Below are 20,264 nucleotides of genomic sequence, written 5' to 3' on the forward strand. Positions count from 1 at the left end.
TCTCATCATTGATGCTCAGTATAGTCCTCAAAGTCCTAGCTAGAGCAGTCAGGCAAGAAAAATGATATAAAAATAACTCCAGGTTGGTAAACTTAAAAGGAGTCATGCTAAGTGACTTTTCCAGAAGGAAAAGAATGAATTCTTGCTTTAGAATATGTGATCATACAAATCAGAAAAAGTACTGGTATGTGCCCTATAGATCTTTGTCACTCATAATAAGAATTAGCTTCACACCTGAAGCTCTAACTAGAAGGAGAGACTTTCCATAATGCTCATAGAGTAACATTGTCAGGGTAATCTTGATAGAAATGACTTGTTTCTGTCCTGTATCTCATAACAGCTTCTGGGAACAGCTGACTGTGTGAGCAGTTGAAAGATGATAGGTGCAACCAGGAGTACATTTGTTAATTTTGCTTAACTTTAATTAGTTTGCATGAACATTTAAAGATACTCATCATCAGTGGTTGGAGTACTGGGCACAACAGTTAGAGAATTATATAAATCAGTCTGACAAAGATCTTGATGTTCCTTCCACCTTCTATATGGCCCTGTGTCATGAGGCCAACTGTTCTTTAAGAGATGGTATGCCTTAGTGGTCTCCAGCCAGCAGCAGTAGCAGCCTGGTATAGGAGTTTGTTAGAAATGCAAAAGCTCAGACCCCATGCAGACCTCTTAGAACCTACCTTTTAAGAAGGTTCCCAGCAGGTGACCTGTATAAGCTCTCCAACTGAGATGCCATGAACATAGATGTCTGATCTCTCTCCAGAGGACACCTGACCCTTCACTCAAATGCCTTAACCTAAGTCACCCTCTGTTATTGATGGTGGCAGTGCAGACTGTGGGATTGTAAAATGAGAATAGGCACAGGATAGAGGGAACCACCCTATTAAAACGTGGGGGTGGATTGGTAAATTTGGAGGATAAAGTAACTCTCATTTTGGGCCAGTGAGAGTTCAATTGTGAGGCAAAAATATAACTCAGTGTTTCTCACCTGATTTTTGAATGCTCATGCCAGTCTTTAAACATGAACTTCCAGTAGCTGTGTTGCTAATATTGGAAATTTCAATGTAATACTGGTAAACAGATCTATCTTTTCCATATAGAATGGGAACTGACTCTATCTCATTTAAAGCCCCATAAGATTTTGCCTCCATTGAATGACAGAGATTTCTTCTAAAAAAAAAAAAAAAAGTTCAACTCATAAAATCATTGCATTTAGCAAAAGGGGACAGAAAATAGAACCAGGAGGAGAGTGGGTTGTGCAACAGTCATTTATTATTATTTTTCTAATAGCTGTGGGGACAGTTCCCACAGGGAAAACATTTTGGCTGTAATTTTTTAAATGATAATGGGGACTCAGCTGGCTGGTGGCGAGGCTGAGAGCCAGACTCAAATATTGCCAGGAAGTAGAGTAACAGATGACTCAGTCCACAGGACACAAGGTTGGAGTAATTTCCTCACCCAGGGGGCACTAACAGTCATCTGTTGTGTTGGTGGTTGTGTGCAGTCATGGTGTAAGCCACACAGAAACCCGGCTCTTCTGCAGCTCATGAAAATAATTTATTCACTACCCACCTACCCCCACCCCATACAACTATTAGCTCCAGACTTCCCTTAAAGTTTTTTTTCCCCTAGGGATCTATCACCTGGCATTCCCTTTCCTATTTATCACCTCCAATCTGAACATAAAACAAAAATAAAAGCATCTGGAAGTTGTTTGTAAATGCTTCTTTCTCACCTTCTCAGACCATTCATAGTACTCTTGAAATCAGATTAAATGATTATATTATTAACACTGAGCTCATCTCTTCCCTTTCTTACACACAACAGTTTTTTTAAGCAGTGATTACAGAATTTCATTTGCAAATAAGCTCAAAATGAAAGCAAATGAAATATTTTATTTCTAGTAATGTGATTCTACCCACATGGAAGAACAATGCTTAAGTGGACTTCCTCCCCACCTACCCCATTGCTTCTACCAGCCAGGATCTGGCACAAGAAAACACACTATCAGTCTTTCAAAAGTAACTTCATACATTTCACCAGCAAAATAAGGATACAGATGAAATGTCTAAAAGTATGTCAAAGGACATATCCCAGCTTTATAAAATGGCTCCCATGCAAAAATATGGTGGGGAGATTAATATAGGTTTAAGATTAAGTCATGGGGGCTGGCCATTAGTGCACCTGGTTAAACTCATGTAGTGCAAAGTGCAGGGATGAGTGAAAGGATCCCAGTTGGAAACCCTGGCTCCCCACCTGCAGGGAGGGTGGCTTCCCAAGCAGTAAAGTAGGTCTGCAAGTGTTTTTCTCTCCCCCTCCCTGTTCCCCTTCTAACTCAGTTTTTCTCTGTCCTATCTAACAACAACAGCAACAACAACAACGGCAAAAAGATGGCTACCAGGAGCAGTGGGTTGGTAGTGCAGGCACCAAGCCCCAGCAATAACCCTGGAAGCAAAAAAAAAAAAATTAAGTCACTAAAAATGTAAACAGGTAAAACTAGTTCAAAGAGTACTTGGAGAAGCATGGATTTATAACTTTATGCAAGGCCTGTTGAAAAGAAAAAGCTTAGCTCAGAAACTAAGTAATAAACTACAGAAGACCACCCTATAATCGATAATGACCTTTTTTTTACCTGACAGAAATTCTTTACCTCTCTGACAACACCCATACAATAAGTCTGGGTCCTTGTTCAATAGTAGTGAGTCAGCAGAGGCATATTCCCCTAGATCACTCACTAATCCTCTAGTGAGCCTGCAAAACTATGCCCCAGTGTGATAATGGAAAGGGTCATCTAACCTTAACACTATTTTTTTTTTAGATTTTATTTATTTATTAAGGAGAAATAGGAAAGAGAAAGAGAAAATAGGAAAGAGAAAGAGAGAACGAAATAGGAAAGAGAAAGAGAGAAAGAAAGAAAGAAAGAAAGAAAGAAAGAAAGAAAGAAAGAAAGAAAGAAAGGGCCAGACATCACTCTGGCACATGTTCTGTCAGGGTTTGAACTCATGACCTCATGCTTGAGAGTCCAATGCTTTATCCACTGCACCACCTTCCAGACCACCCTAATAGTAATTCTGACCTTCTCTTTCCAAGTTGTAGATAGATAATTACCTGAAACTCCTGTTGTTTTTTGTTTTGTTTCTGTTTTTTATGGAAATCGTTTATCATGCATGCAAATTAAGAACTGTTTCAACTGGTTGCCATTGAGATATCTCTGAATTCTTGGAATTTTCATTAAAAGCATTAGCCTTTCTTCCCAAAATATACCCCCCTCTTTAAGCCTCCCTCACCCCCACCCCCATATAACATAAGAGATTAGTTCAAAGGAGCTTAAATGCTAGTAGCTAGATTTCTTTCACTGGCAAATCTGCTTCTGCTTTCCCATTTCCTACTCTATGATGTTCTTATTGCACTCAAAGCTACATGGAAGCACTGAGCTGAACATGTTCTAATAGACAACTCAGAAAGAATGAAGCAGGAATGTTTTACTGGGTTGAATTGTGCTTGTTTCATTTTCCAGCTGGATAAGAACTTCTGGGATGCTGATGAAGATAGGATCACATCTCGGGTTTCAGTGCTTTTCCTCCTTCACAGTCAGGTTTGGGATGAGGCCTCTATAGAGCTTGATCTGCTGGGTTTTGACTTTTTGGCTCACACATTTGTCCACAGAAGATAGTTTCAGGTTAGTTTTATTGACATTTCATAGATGACAAAACAAAGCAAACTGAAATCCAGCATGATCATGATTTTAAGACACTGAAAAGAAAAAGGAATTCATTTGATGTTCATGCTAGAGACATTTTGCTTTAAATGATACGGGAAGAATGATGTTTTATTTAAAGAAGCAAAAATATATATATTGGCACACCTACAAAGTTTTATGGTGACCACTGGTTATAATTATGTCATTATTATTGATAGTCAGTCTTTAGATTCAAACCATGAACAAGCCCTAGAAAACCAAAGTAAGGTCATAGAAAAAGACATAACATGAAAAAGTAAGTATGTAACTAATAAGTTGAAACTCATTGCTGTTGTTCAGCATACCGTGGGCAAACACACTTCAGCACCTTTGGAGAGGGAGATAGAGAGGGGGAGAGGAAAACAGACACCTGCAGACTTGCTTCACTGCTTGAGAAGGAAGCCCCCCCCCCTTGCAGGTGAGGAGTTGGGGGCTCAAACCAGGATCGTAGTTTGGGTCCTTGTGTTTTGTACTAAGTGCACTTAACTGGGTATACTACCACCCAGCCCCCAGTCTGCCATTATTTTTTTTATATTAATAAAAGTCAAGCTGTTATCTACCCACCCTGCTTGCTATGAAGAGCAGAGAAATGAGCCCCATTCCTTATACGTACAGTACTACCTAGATACTGAATCCATGGTTCTCGTCCTTGGATTAATGTGTCACCTCATAGTTATTGTTTATTGTTTGTTTTATTGCCACCAGAGTTACTGCTGGGGTTCAGTAACTGCACAATGTGTCTACCATTCCTGGGGCCATTTCTTGACATGTCTTCGTAACAAAGGTTTCTCTCCTTGTGTGTTAATGACCATGTTTATGTGTATGTTTAAAGTTTGGTAAACAGTAGCTTTAAGGCTAAATTCTTACTAGTCAAAGTTAAATGAAAAAGGTTTTCAACGTAATTCTCATAAAGATAAAATTAACTTACATTTAAAGTCTAAGGTAAAAATTAGTTAACAATCAATATATTTTAACTAAGTTGGTCTAAACAAAAGGTTAAATAGACTTGTTGATGTGTAAAACTCTCCATTACCTTCTCTATTAGAAATGGTAGATCGCACAATGGCTATGCTAATTATTCTCATGCCTGAGGTTTCCTCTCCGGCCCACACCTAGGGTGTGTCTCCATCTTGAATGGGTGTAACAAAAGGTTAAAAGACGTTGTTGAGATGTAAAAGTCTCAAATTCCTTCTCTATTAGAAACGTTGGATCGTGCAGTAGATATGCTAATAACAAGTTTTGTTTCATAGTAAGTAAATTGCAGCCAGCTGCCTTTGGGACTCTAGGCCATTCCCCGCCCCCATGCAAATGCCCGTCGAGGCAAGTAGCCCCCCAGAAGCAAGAAATGTTTTTTTTAAGCTGATAAAGTTTAGCCCACAGAGGCAGATATGGCCCCCTCAGGCCTTCCTTTGGCAGCATGCTGGTTTTTGTTATATGTGTTTCTGTTCACCCCATACCCTTGATACTATAGTCATTTAGTTAAAAAGAAAAGGGGGAATTGTCGTATGCTTTACATTGGTTTGTGCTAGCCCTCCCCCGCCAAGAGAATTGGATCAGTCCAGTTAATTTCGCAGGCCTGCTTGGCCCTGCGCCAAGGAACCTCGGGAGAGGGTTCCTGAGTTCGAGAGTGCTAGAGTTTCAGAGGGTTCCCGAGTACGAGAGTTCAAGAGTTCCAGAGTGACAGAGTTCCAGAGTTGGAGGGTTCCTGAGTTCGAGAGTAAGAAAGAGTGCTTGTGTCACTGCAAAGAGACAGCAGAGTTCTGTTTGGTGATTAGTTTGTCTTAGTTTGTGAATCGTTGTTCCTGAATAAAGAAATACAGCTTCCCTGCCCAGCCGTTGTCTCCGCGTCTCTGTTACCAGCCCGTGAAGCTAGCCCTGCCGGCTGGAGCCTCCTGACAAATTGTAGGACTATTGGCCATACCCTGGGGCAGCACCACCCATTCAAATCTATCAGCAGGGCTGGCGTTATTAATAGACGGAACAGAAAAGGCAAAACGTTTACAATCTCGCGGATGCAAGGGGATAGAGAAAAAACAATCTTGTATATCAATAGCTATGATTGGAATTCCCATGGGAATTGCAGAAGCAAGAGGCAAACCCCTTTGGGGGGAGCCCCAGACCTGCATGGTTTTATTTACTTCACGGAGATCTTGAAGGAGGCGCCATTTTCCTGAGTGCTTTTTAATCACAAAGACAGGAGTATTCCATGGGCTTCGAGAATGACGAATGTGTCCCAAAGACAACTGCTCTCGGATGAGATCTTTTAAAATTTTTAGCTTATCCCTAGGTAAAGGCCACTGTTCCACCCAGACAGGCTCATTAGAAAGCCAGCTTAAGCGGGGTGTTTGGCTACGAACAGCGGCATTTAGTATTGGGGGTGCTGAATAGACCTGGTATCGCGGGAATGAGTTTTACGCTCTGCAGAGGCGTCTGTGGATATCCTAACATCAAGACATTCCAGAAGATCCCTGCCCAGTAAGTTGGTGCTAATATTAGCTACCAAAGGGCGGAATTTTAACAACAGTCATCGTTTTCAATGTCCAGAATTTTAACAACAGTCATTGTTTTCAGTGTCTCTCAATCTCTTTTTGAGCTCTTTCACCTCTCTTAGTTTTCTCTAACTCATCCTCTGTCTGACTAATTCTGTATTCTGCTTCTGTTAGTCTGCTTTCCCTTCCCTCAGCTTCTTTCCTCAGTTCAGCTATTTCAGCTTTCAGTTCTCTAATTGCCTCAAGATAATCAGTATTTTCCTTGGGGGTCTCAACTGTTGTTTCCCTAATACTGTCATTCCTTTCCTCCAATGTTGTTTTCATTTCTGTGATTAATAAGTTTGTTATTGCTTGCATACTTTTCTTATCTATGATTACTTCTGGCTGATTTGTAGTTTCTTCTGGGCTCTTGTCTTCATTCATTGTAGCAATAGTTTTATTTGCTCTTGATCTGCCCATTTTTTTGATTTATGTGTTTCTTATTTTTATGTTTTGTTTTCCCTCAGTTGTTGTGTTTTGAGTGCAAGCAACACTGTACTAAAAACCTTTATGACAAATGCAATCACTGACCTCAGAAATTACAATAGCAACTGAAGCAAGGATTGAAGAAGTTTAATCACTACCAGTTAGCCAAACAATGTCTCCAGTCCATGAAAAAATAGCCACCAAGTCCAAGTGAAAAAGAAAGAGAAAGGAAAAAAGGGATAGCAAGAACAGACAATTATGAAAATCTACTATCCACTGTATATTCTAGGGGTTGCAAGAGGAGAAAGGGAAGTAGAGCAGAGATACACACATAGAGAGTCCACTCTGAGTCAGATTTCTTCCCCAAAATAATTCACAAATGAATATCAGTGAATTCAGAAAGCCAAAGTAGAAGGAAGAAAGGAAGACAAGATAAAAAGAAAGAGAAACAAGAGAGAGAGAAGAAAAAAAGATAAGAAAAACAGCTGTAATAAAAGAGTAGTGAAAGGAAAGTTTTTTAATTGATTAATTTATTTTTTATTTTATTTTACTTTTTTAATTAGCTGGAGGAGGGAGAAGGGGAGAGTGGGTAGAGGAGGTAGGAGTAGTGAAACAAGTTCCTCTCGCAATGGATAAGATGCCCAATCCCCTAGCAATGGAAGATACCCTAAGAGTTAATTCTGGTCAACCTAAAGGAGGGAGGGAAGAGATACACCTTTATATAATATTAATAATAAAATAGAGAAAGGTAAGAAACCTTTTCCAGATTTCCTCATACCTCTTGAGCAGAGGCAGCTGATTGTTAAGAAAGTAAAACAAACAAACAAAAACAACCAGAAAAAAAAAAACCTCAGGAATAGACAAGAATAGCAATAGTAGACAAGAATAGCAAGAATAGACAGTTATGCAAATATACTATCCACCGTATATTCTAGGGGTAGCTAGAGGAGAAAGGGAAGTAGAGCAGAGATACACAGAGAGTCCACTCTGAGTCAGATTTCTTCCCCAAAATAATTCCCAAACGTGTATCAGTGAATTCAGAAAGCCGAAAGAGGAAGGAAGAAAGGATGACAAGAATAAGAAAAAGAAGAAAAGAAAAGAGAGAGAGAAAAGAAAACAGATAAGAAAAAGAACCGTAATAAAGGAGCAGTGAAAGGAAAGAGTTTTTTATTTATTTATTTATTTATTTATTTATTTATTATTATTTAATTAGCTAGGCAGAGGGGATGGGTATAGTGGGTAGGGGAGGTAGGAAGAGTGAAACAATTTACTTTAGCAGTGGATAAGACACCTAGTCCCCTAGCAATGGAAAATACACTAAGAGTTAATTCTGGTCAACCTATAGGAGAGGGGGAAAGGGATATGTGCTTATCTAGTATTGATAATAAACTAGAACAGAGTAAAAAAACCTGTCCTGTCTTCACCTTGGATGGCTCCAAATTGCCTCAGGCCTCCTGAGCCGAGGCAGCTGATTGTTGAGAAAATAAAGCAAACAAACAAACAAAAAAAACCTCTGGTGGTCTTTCCCTGTCTGAGTAAGGCTCTGCTTGGTGGAATATTTGTAGCTGGAATTGGCCACTTAGAAAGAAGAAAGGCCAAGGGTTTCAGAAAGGAATAGAGTAGTTGGAGTTGGAATGACACCCCCTGGTGGGACAGGAATCTTGGTAAAGAAAGAAGCTCAGCAGGGGAGCCTGCTAGGAGCAGATCTCTGGCCCCCAGGGACTGGTTATGGGGAGGGAGGGGGTCAGGGGTGTGCTTTGGGAATAATAATTTAAAAAAATTTTTTTCCTTTCTTTTTACTCTATTTTCTAACACAAACTGAGTTATAGTCACCTCCTTGGTGTCACCGCTAAGGCCCCTTATTGACTGTCCTGCTAAAGGCAAAAATCCTACCATTTCCAGTAGATGTTGTTCTCGAGCTCAAGCCACTAGCAGCTTCTCAGTCCGCCATCTTCAATCACCAGGTTCCAGATGCCATCAGGATGCTAGCCAGGCTTCCCTGGGTTGAAGACCCCACCAATGTGTCCTGGAGCTCCACTTCCCCAGAGATACACCCTACTAGGGAAAGAGAGAGGCAGACTGGGAGTAGGGACCGACCAGTCAACGCCCATGTTCAGCAGGGAAGCAATTACAGAAGCCAGACCTTCTACCTTCTGCAACCCTCAACGACCCTGGGTCCATGCTCCCAGAGAGATAGAGAATGGGAAAGCTATCAGGGGAGGGGGTGGGATATGGAGATTGGGTTGTGGGAATTGTGTGGAGTTGTACCCCTCCTACCTTATGGTTTTGTTAATTAATCCTTTCTTAAATAAAAAAAAATTTTTTTTAAATCCCCTGCTCTAGCAATTTCTGAGGAAAGGGCTTTTGCCTACTCTCTTTTTGTTCACCTAATTTATTTCAACACGGTCTCAGGTGAGGTGGCAACCCTAGCCTGTACCTGGATTTAAGCCTTGTGATACCTTGGGGCAGAAACCAACTATGTGGTAGTGCAGACTCTTGAGACATAGAAACTAAAGGAGATAAATAGATGCTCTTTTAAACTGCTATATTAGTGGTAATTTGTTATGCAGAACAGAAAATCGGTAAGATATCCTAAAACTCATGAAGAGCAGCATAGACAAAAGCAAACCTTTGAACCTCTCCCAGTATATACACCAATTACTAGAGTCATAACCCTTAGAGTATTGCATGTTCTCAGGAAAAAATATTATATGCCTAAGAATACACTGCCTAGGGAAAAGAAGAAAGGTAGCAAATGTTACAAGGGCCTGGGAGATAACATAATGGTTGTGCAAAGTGACTTTCTTGCTGAGATTCAGAGGTCCTGGGTTTGATCCACAGTACTGTCATAAGCTAGAGTTGAGCAGTGCAGTGCTCTAGTTAAAAAAGAAAAAAAATGTGGGGCCAGGTGGGTGGCACACCTGGCTGAGCACATGTTACACTGTGAAAGAACCCAGGTTTGAGCCCCTGGTTCCCACTTACAGGGGAAAAGCTTTGCAAGTGGTGAAGCAGTGTTGCAGGTATGTCTCTGTCTCTCCCTCTCTATCACCCTCATCCCTCTAGATTTCTGGTTGTCTATCCAATAAATAATATAAAGATATTTTTAAAATTAAACAAAAAACATAACAACATATACTAGCTGAGGCAGAACTACTGGTATGAACACACGAAAATTTTTAAATAAGCATGATAAAAAATGAAAGAAACTACGGGAAGAAATAGGCCACATGGAACAGAATCTAACCTCAAATGAAAGAAAACAAGTGGAGGGCCAGGGAGATGATTCAACATCAGCACACAGGACTTGCAAACCTGAGGCCCCAGATGCCACAGGTTCAATCCCAGGCACCACCATAGCCAGAGCTGAAGTGTGTTCTGGTCTTGCTCTCTCACACTCATTCTCTCCCTTTCTCACTCATAAAAATAAATAAATAAATAAATAAATGGAACCAAATGTCAAGACTAGATACAGAAAACAATATTTGAATGTGGGAAGTCACAAGTAGAATACAGAGCAGGTGGTTATCCTAACTAAGGAGTGGGAAGAGGGGCTCCATGGCCTCTCCAAGGAGGCAGCCAAGGAGAACAAAGCTACAGAATGGAGAAGTTACAGGCCTGGAAGACAGAATGGGAAATTCAGATCCAGGTCACAGGTGAAACAAAAGGAGAGGAGGACAGGTCTGAAATAATGTTAACTCTCAAGAATTAAAAAAAAAAAAAAGATAAAAGTCTACAGATGAAAAGGACATAGAAGGTACCTCTCTGTTGTAAGGAAAAGCTCTCAGACCACCTTATTGTGGCATGTAAACACGCAACAGAGATAACATTTTTCTTTTTAAACTGCCAGATCAACCAAGCAGAGCATCAGCAGTGGAGCTAAAATTAACTTGACTTCGGACTCCTCAATGGCAGTGTTGGGCTGAAGAAGACCAAATGGAATTACATATGTATATTTTAAAGTACGCATAAGTTTGCCTGGAGCTTTAGGTAAATTATTATGAAACTATTAGGGTAGTAAAATATCTTGAGGCACATAAGGTCTTCAAAAGTTGCACTATGTCAGCAATTTGCAAAGACCCTTGGAGAGGATATTCCAGGCAGAGAAGCAGCTGAGCAGAGACACTGAAGCTGGACCAAGCTCTAAGTGTTTAAAGAACAAAGGAAGGTCAGAAGTGAGGTGAGTTGAGTGGCGATGGGATCAGAGTGAATCAGCATGTTAGTATTCCCCAAGACTTTGGATTTCTTTTTTTTTTTTAAATTATTGTTTATTAATGAGAAAGATAGGAGGAGAGAGTGAAAGAACCAGATATCACTCTGGTACATGTGCTGCTGGGGATTGAACTCAGGACCTCATGCTTGAGAGTCTAGTGCCTTAGCCACTGTGCCACCTTCCGGACCACTGGATTTCTTTTAAGAATGCTAAGAAGGACCAGAAAAACAATTCACTTGGCCAGTGTGCTGCTCTGCAATGTGTGTAGCCCAGGTTTAAGTCTGGCCCACACCACACTGAAGGAAGCTCTAGTACTGTGGTTTCTTTCTCTCCTCCCAACCCCGTCTGTACCTGTAGAAGTTAACCTGTGGGAGTATGCATTGACGACCAGTCAACGCCCATATTCATCGGGGAAGCAATTACAGAAGCCAGACCTTCCACCTTCTGCATCCCACAATGACCTTGGGTCCACACTCCCAGAGGGATAGAGAATGGGAAAGCGATCAGGGGAGGGGATGGGATGTGGAGATCTGGTGGTGGGAACTGTGTGGAGTTGTACCCCTCTTGTCCTATGGTTCTGTTAATGTCTCCTTTTTAAAATAAATTAAATAATAAAAAACGTAGTCAGCCTGAAGTGGTGAAGCCCCAGAGATGAAAATACAAAACAAAACTGAGAAGTGAAGAGGTGAGCCAAGAAAGTGATGTGATCCAATATCCCTTAGTCGTGTGCAATATGTCCAGTAGGGGGCAGGGGGTAAATGCACTAATCCAATCACTAAACCAATCCAAGTGGTGGTGTCTTGATCCAGGGTGATAGCGATGTGGGTGGAGAGAAGGAAAGTTATTTTTTCAATTTACTTAAAATTTTTTTTTCTTTTTTTCTATGCAGCTGGGCAACTTTCATCTCTTGAGGATTTTTTAAAAAAAGATTTATTATACCCTCCTCACCTATTTCCTATTATACTTCCCTCACTCACTCTCAAGCTATCCTTATAAAGCAAGGATTGAAAAAGCTGAATAAGAGCAAGAGACTGACAAACTTTAATGATGACTCTTTAGTCACTATCAGGCTACCCCATCAGCTGGGTTCCTAGTCAGGGAGTCCGGAGATTCCCAAATAGGATGGGCCTAGACCTCAAATAAATCTCTCTCTCCATTGTTGCTAGTCATCTCTATCAGGAACAACACAATAGACCCCTTTGTGGGCCCCCATAGGACCTTGCCCTCAACCTGGATCAACAATGGTAGAGAATGTTCCATCCTCCTAAGGGAGGATAGACAACATACTCCATGCTACACCTAAGGAAGATGGGTCCTGATATTGGGGCAGCATGGAATGCTCCGACTCATGACCACAGAATTTGAGCTCAGATCTACAGGGATGCAGAGGTCATATAGGCTCCTAAGATGAATATGGGCCCCAGATCACATTAAACGATAGGGTTTACAGTCAATAATATTTATACCCCTTTCCCATATTAGGGTAGCCAGCTACTCTTTTCCCTGATCCAGCTTTCTGGTCCTTTTTCCAGCCATGACCATCATCTTTCCAGACAATAACTTGCATATCAGATGTCAGGCTCAAGGGAAAAAAAAAAGCAAGTATAGTCACAGGCCCTTTGGAATATAAAATATGCCTACTAGCTATTTACAAAATGGAGGACCCCCAGGTCTTCATCTGCACTACTGTTCATGATTAGTCAACAACTTGTTTGGCTTTGTATGTTAACTCTCTTTTCAGCCACCAGGTTTCAGATGTTAGCACGATGCCAACCAGACTTCCCTGGACAGACAACCCCACCAATGTGTCCTGGAGCTCCAATTCCCCAGAACCCTGCCCCACTAGGGAAAGAGAGAGGCAGGCTGGGAGTATAGATCAACTTGTCAACACCCTTGTTCACCAGGGAAGCAATTACAGCAGCCAGACCTTCCACCTTCTGCATCCCACAATGACCCTGGGTCCATACTCCCAGAGGGTTAAAGAATAGAAAAACTATCAAGGGAGGGTATGGGATACAGAGTTCTGGTGGTGGGAATTGTGAGGAATTGTACCTCTCTTATCCTATGGGTTTGTCAGAGTTTCCCTTTTATAAATAAAATAAAATAAAAAAGATTTATTATTTTAGGAGGGAACATCCTGAGTATTTGATTAGTTTACAGTTTGAAAGCTGGATGACTCCAAAAAGTACTTTTCAAATTGCTTTATGTGTACAAGACACTCGCATCTATTACTTGTTTTTGGACCAGAGCACCGTTCAGCCCTGACTATTGGTAATGCTGGGGACTGGACCTGTGACCTCTCACATGCAGGCCCATGTGCTACCACTGCTGTATCTCTTTGGCCCAGATATACCCAACTTTCATTTCCCTATTCAACAGAGGAGAGAAACAAATTGAAGAGCTGCTTCCTTTGTTTGTGCTTCAAAGTAGTGTCGCTTAGTCTACCTCAGAGGGGAAATAACTTCATTAGAAATGGCATTTTCTTGGTAAGTTTATGCTAAGCTGAAAACGGTGCCCCCAGAGCACTTGTGATGGCTGCAGCTGACTGGAGTGGCCACTTCAGTTTCCAAGGAGCAGGGGTAGAAGGTCACACTTGCCAGATGTGAGCTACTAAGTCCCTAAGGCCATCCAAAGGTTTTGTTTGCTTTGCATTTTTGTTGTTTTTTTCCCTTCCTGAAATTATTTTCTAATCATCTGTTTCAGATTTCAGCCTATCACCTTTTCCCCCTTCCTTTCCAGGTTAATTTTTCTCCGTAGCATTTATCAACTATGGCACCTAATGTTCCTTGTTGGCTGGTTTATTGCTTCCACTTCTGCACTGGAACATGAGTTTATGGCAGCACAGGACTTTTGTCTGTCTGGCTTATTGCTCCAGTGCCCAATACCTGCAACAGTACTTAACACACAGTACTCAACATTCAGTAGATAGTTCTGATGAATAACTTCTAAACTTATCTGCCCAGTACAAGATGTTTTCTTGAGGGAAGAGGAGACTAAATGGGCTCCTGGTTCCAGAGCAGACTGTACCTGTGGGGTCATCCTAGAGCAACTCAACAGAAGGAAGGTCATGCTCAAGAAAGTGAGTAGGAAGAGAAAGGAGAGATAACAAGCAGAGCAGAGGTATATCTTCAGCATTTACCTATAAAGTGAAATCATCCCTGGGACTGACGAAGAGACAGGGTGGGTGCGGCCAGGTCACTGCTATCCACTTATCTGTTTTCCTTTCTTTCTTTCTTTCTTTCTTTCTTTCTTTCTTTCTTTCTTTCTTTCTTTTTTTGCCTCCAGGGTTATCACTGGGGCTTGGTGCCTGCACTAGGAATCCACTGCTCCTGGAGGCTATTTTTTCCCTTATTTATTTATTTTTTTTGCCCTTGTTGTTTATCATTGTTGTTGTTGGATAGGACAGAGAGAAATCCAAAGAGGAGAGAAAGACTACGGAGAGGGGAACAGACAAACAGACACCTGCAGACCTACTTCACCACTTGTGAAGCAACCCCCCCTGTAGCTGGGGAGCCAGGAGCTCAAACTGGGATCCTTTTGCTAGTCCTGGTGCTTTGTGCCATGTTACGTTTAACTTGCTGCTCTACCACCCGACCCGTTTTCCCTTTTATCAACATGTGCAACTTCCTAGAATTCCTATTAATTTTTCCTTCAAAATAAATCAATATACAACTCATGTTTCTTCTGCTATCCAGAAAGACAGAGCTCCTGTGGTAGTATGGGAAGGTGAAATGAAGAACCAATGACCATGGGGCCTGGGCGGTACTGCAACCAGGTTAAGTGTACTTAGTAAGCACAGAGCTCAAGGACTTGGGCAAGGATCCTAGTTCGAGCTCCCAACTCCCCATTTGCAGGGGGATTGCTTCACAAGCAGTGAAGCAGGTCCATAGGTGTCTATCTTTTTCTCTCCCACTTTATCTTCCCCTCCTCTCTCCTATCCAATTAAAAAAAAAGGCCTCCAGGATCAGTGGAGCGATAGCCCTGGAGGCAAAAACACCCAAAAAAGTTAAAAAAAAAAAAAAAAAAGAATAACTATTAATCTACACATAGAGCTTTTAAGCATTCCTAGGCCCCCAATCCCCATTCCTCCAAATAACACAAAAAGCTGAAAGCAACACTAACATGTAGTATAGTGAAAGCAGGGGCTGTATGCTAATGCACAGCCTGACCCTGTATCTTGATGCCTCAGTCACTGCCTGGTGAAAAAAACAAAAGCCCATCTCCTCTTCTCCTTTGCCTTTTGTTGTAAAAGCAAAAACACATTTTAAAAAAAATATTTATTTATTCCCTTTTGTTGCCCTAAAAGCAAAAGTACTATTAAGGTTTCTTTATATTATTGGATACAGATACTAATGTTCTTTCACAAATTGATATGAAATGAACTTGCAAAATGTAAGGATGTTTCTAACTTCTCCACCTCAGTAGCTAATGGTGCAGCTCTACATACCATGTTGTATCTTGGGCCTGGATTATTGCAACAGCCTCCTAACTCCTTTCCACCTCTATCCCTGAGATGACTCTCATCTGCCATCATCAGTCTGATCCTTCAGCCATATAGAACTACCACCTGCTCCAAAATCCTCACAGCCTCCACCCAGTACCTTGGTGCTTTCCCCTGGTCAACCCTACAGGTCTTTGTTCAAACCCCAGCTTCTCAGCCAGGCCTCCTCTGACTAATCCATTCACTGAATCCCAAATTCTGCACCATGCCCCTGAACTCCTGGAGTACCCCTCATTCTACTCTACACACATCCCATAGTCATCTATGGTTAACCCAAATTAACATACTGGTACTCACAGATGACCCCACCTCCTACCATAACCCCTCAAATGTCAGCTCCACCATGGCAGGGAGATCTATGTGCTTTATGGGTTGTTGGTGTTTTGTTCTCTTTTAATTGCCAGGGTTCATGGTTTGGGGCCAACTTTTCCAGATAGGTGTGTGTGTGTGTGTGTGTGTGTGTGTGTGTGTGTGTGTGTGTGTGTGTGTAATACATAACACTCAAGCTGCTTCCAATTCGATGAGGACACAGCTCCAACCAGGGTAATTATCCAGGAGAGTTACAACAGAGATCTTTGTTGTAGTCTATAGTTAATCCCACCCACTAGATCAAGGCGTGGTGCACAGCAGGTGCTCAATTATTTACTGACTGAGTGACTTGGAAATGAAATATTAAGTGCAGAGGGTGTCCCGCCCCCAATGGGCAGATTGAAAAAAAACGATAAATCGACCAAGGGTTTCAGAAGGCTGGATTCACAAGAACCAACAGCACAGAAATCCACATCTCCGGATTGATACTGGCTTGAAACAGAACAAGAAGAAAAATAAGTCAGTTCATTTCAATTCTCCGCTTGCATCCCAAACAAACATTTCTACGAGGCTTCTTTTGCTACATCCGCCACTTATGGTATCCCTAACACTTAACAGTGTCTCCCCCAAAAGGTGGTCTGTCCCCCGGGAATTTAGCAGCTCCCCGGAGGTGGGCCAGAAAAGAGGACCGTATGTTCTTGGCTGAAAACTGGAGCGCAACTCTGCCCACCCCCCAACCTTATTACTTAGCCCCCCTCGCCCCCGCCCGCCCCCAGGTGATGGTCTCCTAGCGCCCAACCACCTTCTATCTCTCAGTTGCTCCAGCTCCCTCGGGACCAGGCGGGGCCGGGCAGCCCGGCTCCGGGAGAAATCAAGCCCAACCTGGCGGTGCCCTCCCTAGAGAGAGTGCAGCAAAACACCCCTCTTCGGGACAAAGGGCCGGAGCCCGCGGGCCTCCCTGCCTGGGGCTCCCCAGATCCCGTGAGCAGAGGGGCAGCGGGCCTCGCAGCCACAGAGGGTGCGCGCACTTTTGTGCAGCTGTACAGCGAGTAGAAAGCCAGCAGCCGGGGTCTCTCTCCCCGATGGAAGCAGAACCCGGAGGCGGGTCGGGAGCAAGTCTCCCCAAGTTTGTTCCGGGTTTGATCAACTTTCTGGTCCGGGTTTCACCTCCAAGCGGTCAGAGTTCGCAGCAGCAGCCGAGGTCAGCACAGAGGGGCGACGGGTGGGCGGATCAAGGGAGGGGTGGCGGGACCCCAGGTCGCGCAGGCGCCTTGCCCGCCCCTCCGACCGCCCCCGCCCCATCCCCTCCTTCAGCCCCTGAGGGGTGGGGGTGGCCGGCGCTGGAGCTGGGGGAGGGCGGTAGGCTGACACAAAGCCTTCGGCTCCCCTCCCCTTCTTCTCCGGTTCCAGCTCCTCGCGGTCTGGAAGCCCAGCTCGGGCGCGTCCGCCGGGTCCCCCAGTGGCCCCCGCCTCCAGGACCTGCGGGAGAAGGCTGCGTGAGGTAAGGGGCGTTGGTAGCGGAGACCCCACCCCCTGTGTCTGCACCCAGTGCCTAGGGGTTACTGGGGTCCCTGCGGGACTCCAAGAAGTTTTCGGCGTTCGACGTCCGGTAGGCACTACTTCTTGCACTAACCTCCCATCCCCGGGAAACAGCCTACGAGGATCCCCCGGTGTCGTGGGGACACACCGGGGAGCGGACACTCAGAGTGGGAGTGCGGGGCCAGGATTAGGGTGACATTTCGGTGCTGCCAGGCTGCCCCGGACCCAGACTGGGTCGTGGGGTTCCCTCTGCTAAGCGGCTTTGGGTAGCTGCATGGCAGGTGTCAGTTTGCCCGCGGTTGGGACTGGGAAGAAGTCGGGACCTTTGCAGCGTCCTAGGTGTGTGGACAGCAAGCGCTTTAAGCGCCTGGAGGCGGCGGACTTGGGGCGCACAGCCAGGTATGCCGCGCAGACAGAGCTCTGGGGAGACCGCCCCTCACGAGACTAAGTCCCCCTGGTTAGAAGCCGGGGCCAGAGGGTCGGCGAGTCCCTGCTGGGGGAGTTGGGGCTGTCCAGATGATTGATGTGGACTCAGCAGCAGTAGGAGGCGCAGTCCCAGATTCCTGCGGGGAAGGGACTCATCTCCAGGCCTCTCCTCCCCCTTCTGATCTCAGTCGCGCCTCTTGACCTCTGCTCCCCTCACTGCGCCCTCCGCACCCTCCACTCGCCCCTGGGGCCCCTGTAACTGTCGCGGGACCGCGGGGTTTGCAGAATTCAGCTTTAAAGCCTGTGATATGTTGCCAAGAAATACAGGATAAGACCGGCCTCCTGGGCCCTCAGAGGCGCCTCTCTTCCCAAAGCTCTCAAATCCTTGGGGATTTCCGAATTCCGCAGAATTCTGCACATAAACACTGCACACGGTGGAGATGCACTTTTTTTTTTTTTTTGCAGGCATGTTGGGGTTACTTAGGAACTTGTTCTCGTTAATGAAAAAAAAAATCTTGAGAACATATTTCCACCAACAGGGTTTGTAAATATTGGAGTGAAAAATAAACGCTTTATGACACTCAGTGATGAAGAGAAATAGTATCTTGAGGCAATATTTTAAAAGCTCAGATTTACTGAGGCTTCAAAGTCCAAGATTCAACCTGCCGCACCATAAATCAGAGTAGTGCACTGAAAAAAAAAAAACAAAAAACCTCAGATTTAACACAATAAATTCACCATGAACGAAATGCTATCTTAGAAGGGCGAGTGGGGGCCCACCTGGTTGAACACAAATGTTAACAATGCGCAAGGACTAGCATTCGAGCCCCCAATCCCCACCTGCAGGAGGAAAGATTTGGGAGTAGTAAAGTAGAGTTGTAGGTGTCTGTCTCTCTTGTCTTTCTCCCCCACTCACCTCCTTCTCTTTCAATTTCTGGTTACCTCTATCCAATAAATAAAGATATTACTAGATGATATCTTAGATAAGGACAGACTGTCATTAGAACCCTGCATCTCTTTACAATGGGAACAATGATCTCCAACTCTGGTTTTCCACCTGGAAGCTGCAAGGTTGACAATGGACCGCAACAGAAGCGAATGCTAGCTCTACCTAGAGTCTTAGTCTTGTTTTCTGCTTTGCTTTGTTTTTGTTGTCAGGATTAAAATCCAGAATCTCATATATGAAAAGCATGTGCTCTGTCACTGAGCTATGTCCCTAGTCTGTAGAGTCAGAATCTTGAGCTCTAGGTCTTTTTAAAAAATATGATTTATTTATTACTGGATAGAGACAGAGAGAAATTGAGAGGGGTGGGGGAGATAGGGAGAGAGACAGAGAGAAACCTGCAGCCCTGCTTCACCACTCATGAAGCTTTCCTTCTGCAGGTAGGGACCAGGGGTTTGAACTTGCATCCTTGAGCACTGTAATGTGTGTATTTAATCAGGTGCACCACTGCCTGGCCCTGAACTCTAAGTCTTTTTTTAATTTTAACCCGTTCAAATATAGGAGATTTTTTTCCCCCAGGGTTATTGCTAGGGCTTGGTGCTGACACTACAAATTCACTGCTCCTGGCAGCCATTTTTTTTCCTGTTTTATTGGATAGGACAGAGAGGATTGAGATGGGAGAGAAAGAGAAAGATGAAAGAGACCTGCAGATCTGCTTTGCTGCTAGTGAAGCATCCCCCCCCTGCAAGTGAGGATCCAAGACTTGAACTTGTATCTTTGTGTGGGTCCTTGTGCTTAGTAGTATGTGCACTTAACCGGGTGCACCACCACCTGGCCCTGGGAGAATATTTTGACGAGTTAGAATAGAGGTGTTGGGGTGGGGGCCGGGCAGTATCACAGTGGGTTAAGAGCACATGGTGGGAAGCCCAAGAACCAGCGCAAGGATCCAGGTTCGAGCCTCCGGTTCCCCAACTGCAAGGGGGGGGGGGTCACTTCATGGTCAGTGAAGCAGGTCTGCCGGTGTCCATCTATCTCTCCTTCTCTGTCTTCCCCTCCTCTCTTGATTTCTCTCTGTCCTATCCAGCAACAACGGTAGCAATGGTAAGAACAAGGTCAGCAAAATAGGAAAAATGGGCTCCAGGAGCAGTGGTTTTGTAGTGCAGGCACTGAGCCCCCACAATAACCCTAGAGGCAAAAAAAAAAAAAAAAGAACAGAGGTGTTCATTTCCCTTTTTGCTTCAGATTCCAAAATGACCCAAGAATACTCTGCTTGGTTTGACACCTCCATAGAAGTGGGTGGGGAACTTTGGGAGAGGTCCACTGGTTCAGAGGAGCCCTTGCATCAGGGGCAGAAGGGTGATTATTGATATAAGCCTTGGAATGTGAGCATACTACTCTCAGCTGGAAGCTAAGAAAGGGAAGACCAGCTGCTACCAGGACCTGCTTTGTCTGTGGGACATACTCCTATAGACACTTATCTAAGTAGAGAAAGGAAACCCGAAAGCTCACACTGACCCCTAAGTGCAGAGGCACCTGGGAAGAGCTTGATTATCTGTAGGGCTCTGGAGCATGTTTGTTGTTCTCACAGTCCTCTTATGCCCCCCATCCCCTTCTCTAAATTCCAGGGTCACTACCCACTC

The 20,264-nt window shown here is 43.8% G+C and overlaps 1 protein-coding gene across 7 annotated transcripts in view; it reads left to right on the forward strand.

Annotated features, from left to right (window-relative positions):
• Positions 1 to 16,639: 16,639 nt before the first annotated feature.
• Positions 16,640 to 20,264, forward strand: part of RIN2 (Ras and Rab interactor 2) — a 235,161-nt gene continuing 231,536 nt past the window's right edge. Inside the window, exons 1-2 of one of the 7 annotated variants that reach the window (XM_060185988.1) lie at positions 16,640 to 16,917; positions 17,127 to 17,325. In XM_060185988.1, coding sequence (XP_060041971.1) covers positions 16,799 to 16,917; positions 17,127 to 17,325 — 318 coding nt within the window. In that variant the 5' untranslated portion in view covers positions 16,640 to 16,798. Of the gene's footprint in view, positions 16,918 to 17,045; positions 17,326 to 20,264 lie in introns of those variants that run through there. The other 6 variants (XM_060185955.1, XM_060185963.1, XM_060185967.1 and 3 more) reach the window with 6 other exon arrangements.

This window comes from Erinaceus europaeus, chromosome 1 (assembly GCF_950295315.1).
Source record: "Erinaceus europaeus chromosome 1, mEriEur2.1, whole genome shotgun sequence".
Lineage (NCBI taxonomy): Eukaryota > Metazoa > Chordata > Mammalia > Eulipotyphla > Erinaceidae > Erinaceus > Erinaceus europaeus.